Source organism: Antrostomus carolinensis, unplaced genomic scaffold, assembly GCF_000700745.2.
Source record: "Antrostomus carolinensis isolate BGI_N321 unplaced genomic scaffold, ASM70074v2 scaffold6886, whole genome shotgun sequence".
Lineage (NCBI taxonomy): Eukaryota > Metazoa > Chordata > Aves > Caprimulgiformes > Caprimulgidae > Antrostomus > Antrostomus carolinensis.
In genome coordinates this window covers 128,339-134,338 of record NW_010321125.1, presented here as the reverse complement: position 1 = coordinate 134,338, position 6,000 = coordinate 128,339, and the positions used below count along the sequence as shown (strand labels likewise).

The window sequence follows — 6,000 nt, the reverse complement described above, 5'->3', positions numbered from 1 at the left end:
GGAATTGGCACTTTATTAATACATGCTCGTAATAAAACAAAAGAGGAAGAGGAGGAATAGAACAAACGCTAATCAGTTTTTCTGACACACTAAAGATTTTTAACATAAGCTGGAAATGGCCCAGGAGTTATCTTTTTCATGGTGAGATTAGTAAAGGGAATGAAACACAGTAGAATGATTTTCTTGACAATATAGTATTATTTGGCAGCTAGCTTGAGCAATGCAGTGAGCTGAACTTGAAACATTGCATATATTTGATGTTTTTCTGGAGAATATGCATATGTTCAAGCTACTCTTGTCTAGATTGTGTTGAAGTCATCAGAGACTTATGAGTAAGTTACCTTAAAAATTTAAAGCTTTTAATGTCAGGTAATGTAATATCATAGAATAGTTTGGTTGGAAAAGACCATTATGATCATCTAGTCCAACTGTTAACCTAGCATTGCCAAGTTCACCACTAAAGCATGTCCCCAGGTACCACATCTACACATATTTTAAATACCTCCAGGGACAGTTACTCCACCACTTCCCTGGGCAGCCTGTTCCAATATGATGGCATATTAAAGAAGATACAAAATATCTGCATTGCTACCACTTCGAGGAAGATCTGTATTTGAGGACATGTACACCTATTTGAATCTAAACATTAGAGATAGAATGACAAATTCTCTTTACACTTGTTTTTAAATGAAATTTCATAAAAGTATTGCCTCTTGAGTGCAGATGAAATTCAGTAGCTTGCTATGAAACATGCAGGAACAGCTACACTCCTATCACTAGGAACTAGGAAGAATAGGAGACTTGTGGGTAGTTTATCAGGCACACTGAAAAAGTATCCTGACACCAGGATCAACACAGTATTTTGGATTCTGTTTACAGATTTTTATTTTTTTTTTCTTCTCAGGCTTTGGAAGACCAGGTATGGGACCTGCTGCGTGAAGCAGACAAGGCTGCAGAGGAAGAGAAAGAAAAGAGTCGGGTTTATGATGCCATGGCGGAGACCCTTGGGGATGCGTGGGATGCCCTCATCATTATGTTAGAGAAGCGACAGGCACTTCTGGAACTTACTTCAGTGTTCTTTGAAAATGCTCTGGAGGTTTGTATTTAAATCAAATGACTCTTAATTTGAAATCTCCAACTTCTTACAGGTACCCTGTCCACTGTAATTTTACTTTGTTATATGTTTAATTGTATTCCTAAAGGTTGAAGCAATTAAGAAAATAAAAATCTCTAGATGCATTGTTCCTTTTACACCTTCTGCATAGTTCAGGATGAAAATGAACAAAGAAACATGTAGATTTTAAGAAATGCCTTAGTCATAATGTCTCCAAAATTTGTAGTTGACAGTGAAAAATGGAAATGGACCAAAACCTAAAATATGTAATTCAGTGACTATGGACATTCTGCAGAATATCTTTCATTCCTTACGATTCAAATTATTTGGCATGAAAGGAACTAAATTCTCAGGTGCCTTCACTAATGCATACTGAAGATTGGCCACTGAAGGTTTTACACTGAAATATCCATACAGGTATTGCAATTATGCAAACTAAACATTAGTCTAACTTGCCAGTCCTTTACCTGAGACTTCCATGTGTAGATGAACACAAAAGAACAATTGTGTGAACCCAGAGACAGATTTCAGAGTGTTGTCTTTCCCCGTTTACCCATTTCTCTGTATCTCTTATCTTAAGTCACTGATACACAGGGAGCTAAAACAGAGAGAGTTGTCATGCTCACTCTGTGTAGCCTCACATTCAATTCTCCTCACATCCCTGGGGCTTTGAAGAGTTTAATAATTCTCCCTGATAATTTTGTTTCTACAATAGCCCAGTGCCACCTATAAATTACAGAAGTAACCATTCTACTGCTAACTGTCCTAAGAACTCCAAGATCAACAATCTACTAATTATTTTGTCCTAGTGATATGTATTATACAAAAAAATTAGTGCAGAGTTGGTGTAAGTATCACTATAATAAATTCTATACTACCTAAGGTTGACCTAGTGAAAACTAAATCCTTAAGGGGCTAGCTGAATTGCCACTACAACAGGTTTATATCATTAAAACAAAATGAAACAGCTGGAGCACAGCAGAGATCACACCCATAGATCACCCACCCTTCCCTAGAAGGGAAGAAGAAATGCTATATTGATTTAAATAGGAGTCACTGAAACTTCTTATGGAAAGGCTTTTCTTTAAATGACAGCCTGTGATTATGGAAATCTTTGTTTCATTGTGGTAGAACACCAAATGTGTCTCAAAAATAGTCTTTAGTGAAAATCCAAACTTGAATCTCAAGTGTTCATACCTAATGGATTTCTTTTATAGCATGCAGATCAAGAGGGAGGAAAATGTGGAACAATAGAAAAGACAGAAAAAGCGGAGTGCTTGCTTTTCATCTTCCTTAATTTCATCATAGGTTTCAACATCTTCGCTTACACTGAAACACAAGTTTGAACTTGTGAACCAATAAAACTACTGGTTACTTCACTCTTGAGATGAAGCAGAAGAATTGAGAAAGATTGGCTAAGATACAGAATATGTGTCTCAAGTCTTTCTGAGCTACTCATACTTGGAATTGCACCTGAAAAGGTTTTAACAATCTCAGCAGATTCCCAAATCTGCTCCAGATCTCTCCGAAACATGACATGTTTAAATATTTAAAATATGGAATCCCTGGAAAAATGAACTGTAAACGAATAACGTAACTTCAGTCTTCATTACGGAGATGCTGTTTCCCCACTATGATTAATTATTGTGTTTACCATAATATTAATTAGCTTAAATTTGCTACTCATTTCTGCCTTCAAAAGATTGCTTTAAAGATTGTATCTCTATCTGATGTTGCCCTTAAATATGTTTTCCCTTCAATACTTTAATATTAGAAAGGAGTTCTGGGAAGGAGACCTAAGTTAAAGGTTTCATTCATGTTAAATTATTTTACTGAAGGCTTTGAAATTGAAAGACTGTTCAAGAAAAATTTCTTTACAGTGGGTCTGAAACCTATGTAGGAAAGATGATTCATAAAGTGACAAACTGTAATTGCAGAATATGTCAACTGAAATTTGGGTTCCCTCAATCAATGAGAACCTCAAAAAACAAGAAGATGCATAGAGGCCGCAAAGCATCTGTATCTAGAAGACACCAAGAATGCCTTTTTCTAGGAATTTACAAATTCTTATGAACTTTCCCTAAAAATACAGAGATTATGATGGAGCTCTGCAAAAAAAAAAAAAAAAAAAATGATACTGTGATGCTTCTCAGTCTTTGTTTTTTTAAATGCAGTTTGCTGTTAAAATTGACCAAGTTGAAGATTTCCTGAAAAATGCCCAAGAGTTTGACAATATTGACTCTTTGAGAGAACTCCTTCTGCAACAAGAGCGTCATACAAAAGGTACAAATAGTATTGCACTCCTGATGGTATGTGATTGTGCATTGACTCCTTGAAGGATGATTTTACTCTTCCTGTACCTATTTTAAAAATAAAATATTAGAAAAAAAAATGTATTTGGAAAAATACAATGCTGAAATAACTTTTTATCAGGCCTCCTGCAAGATATGAAACTGCTGGGTTTGAGCAGGCTCTCTCATGGTTCCATTTTTGTTGCTGCAGAGCAGCTAGTGGTAAGCTTGTATATTCTTATTTCAAGGCAGTCCAGATCAGGTGAGCTGCTGAGAAACCAAGCTGACTTTTAGTGCTGATTGGCAATCAAATTCTAAAACAATCCTTCTTTTCCATGGGAAAATTCATCAAAGTTATCAAAGCTATCAATGAATTAGCATTTTTCTATGGAAAACTTTCCATTAGCAAATTTCCAATCATCTCTTGTAACAATCCTCTGCAAGATCCTACAGTTTCTTAAGGATGGCCGAGGGAGAAATCTGCCCTCTGCTTTCCATTGCCTAGGGATGTGGTTTGAAGCACAAGTGGTGCAGTGAGGGTAGGAGCTATGAGATAGAGGTGGCAACTAGCCAGCTTCGGAATCTATTTGCCTACTGTGGTTCCCTGCATTTTACTCCTGCCTTTGAGGAGTGTGGATGTGTTTCACTTCCTCACTGAGTTGTCTGATCTGCTCCAAGACATTCTGCAGCTAGAACTGTAACACTCTTGGAAAAAAGGTGTTTTCTCCTCTTCCACCATGACTTTCCTGCACCTATGTTTGCCTAGAAAAATTCTTCCATGTGACTTTTTTTTTCATTCAAATTCTCATGTGAAGCATCTTCTGCCATGTTGTGGTATTCTTAATTCAAAAAGGGCAAAAAAAGTTTTCTCAAAACAAGTCTCATTGTGTGTCTACTTCAGACACCTTTGCAATTCCATATGATTCTGTATTTTTTTATAAGGCTTAAGACTCAGTCTTTGTAATTCTAACCAAATTTTGCTGTAAGATTGCTAATAAATGGCAGAATATCAATTATACTTTATTATTCACTAGTGGAGTACCAGCTTAAATATCTTTAACTACGCTGAATGACAGGTATTATTCTCAGGAGACCAAATAGGTAATTGAACTCAGGTAACTCTAATATGGGTTTTGGGGCTTCCAATTTGATCTTCATGGGAGCAAATTGCTCACTGTATAGCAGTTTTAACCTGAAGTATCTGGCAGTAATTTATTGCTAAAAAGAGGGTCTATAACTGTAAAAATTAGATGAAATGGTTTGCCAGAGAAAGACTACTTTGACAGGGATAAGCTCTGGAGAAAAGTGATTGCAATTCATTGGCTTCTTATTTGATCTTTACCACATCAAATTTGGAAGACTGATATTGAGCTATTTGATTAAAAAACAGTGTTTGTATTGCTTTCTGTGAGAAGGATACCATCTACCCACTCCAAAGTAAGGTGGCTGAAAATATGACCTTTACAAATTATTTGCTCTACCAGTGATGAGTAGTTTATCACAAAAAGAAAAAAAAAGAAAAAATAAAAAGTTTTGAAACAAATACATTTCACATCAGAATAAAAAAGATGAAAATATCTAAATTATCCTCATTTATCCATTTGTATATGTATTGCATTTGGAATGGACTTGAACATGCATAACACCTTTCTGGAAGGCAAGAAGTAAAATGGACAGGCTTGTTGCAAGGAGCTCATGGAAACTAAACTCTCTTGTTAGCCCTTGGTGGCTGGAGAAGTGGAGGCATTCCACTCCTGCATCTTCCCTAGGTGCTCTATATGAAAGATGCAGATTTAGGGTGCTTTACCTTGAGTTACCAGTACATGTACTCAGCTGGGAGGATGAATATTTCAGCTGCTTGCTGCCTGTTGCTAGTTGCTTCACTAGCAGCTCCTTGCAAACGTTCCTTTCTTATACTTTTCTTCATGCCTACCTTTCCTCTTATTCTGGCTTGGCTCCCCTTCTTCCTTGTTCTGGACCTAAAAACTTTCCTATTTCATTTGAAAGGCCTATAAATACTGATGACTGTCTGTTCAAAAGATTTTGTACTATGTGGCCTTAAGGACCTGGAACAAAGATAAGACACATGACTGGTATTTCATTCAAGTGTACTAATCTACCGAATTTTAACCATAAATGTATCTAGGTAAAGGTTATGGAAAGAAGGTAAGAGTTCCTGATATTCGTGACTTATTTAGTTATAAAGTTATAACAGCCCCCAGACAGGACTTTCTCTTTCAACTTCTGTGAGGGACATGAAGACCTAAACTTTGCTTACATCGCTAATGAAAAACTACAGAGGCTACAGACCCACAGAGAAAGCAGGATAGGAAATTCCACTTCAGCTTACCTGAGGATTGGGGAAAACCAAAAAACCCCTCAGTTCTGAGGAAACACCATCACTTCTGGGTTTTGTCTCAATGGCTCTCAGTACACCATTATATGTGTACATATTATATGTACCATTACCAGTAGTTATATGCATGTGTATACAGTTCTAGCTTTGAAGGTTTATATAACAGGTGTCCAAACTGAAATATCTTAGGATATGTATCTTCTAAAGTAAATATTTATAATCGGTTCATGCAATGCATT

The 6,000-nt window shown here is 36.4% G+C and overlaps 1 protein-coding gene across 1 annotated transcript in view; it reads left to right on the top strand.

The window, feature by feature from the left end:
• The window catches only part of CCDC141 (coiled-coil domain containing 141), a 79,505-nt gene that overhangs the window by 19,086 nt on the left and 54,419 nt on the right, over positions 1–6,000 (top strand). Inside the window, exons 3-4 of the mRNA XM_010169802.2 lie at positions 905–1,096; positions 3,289–3,397. Coding sequence (XP_010168104.2) covers positions 905–1,096; positions 3,289–3,397 — 301 coding nt within the window. The remainder of the gene's footprint in view (positions 1–904; positions 1,097–3,288; positions 3,398–6,000) is intronic.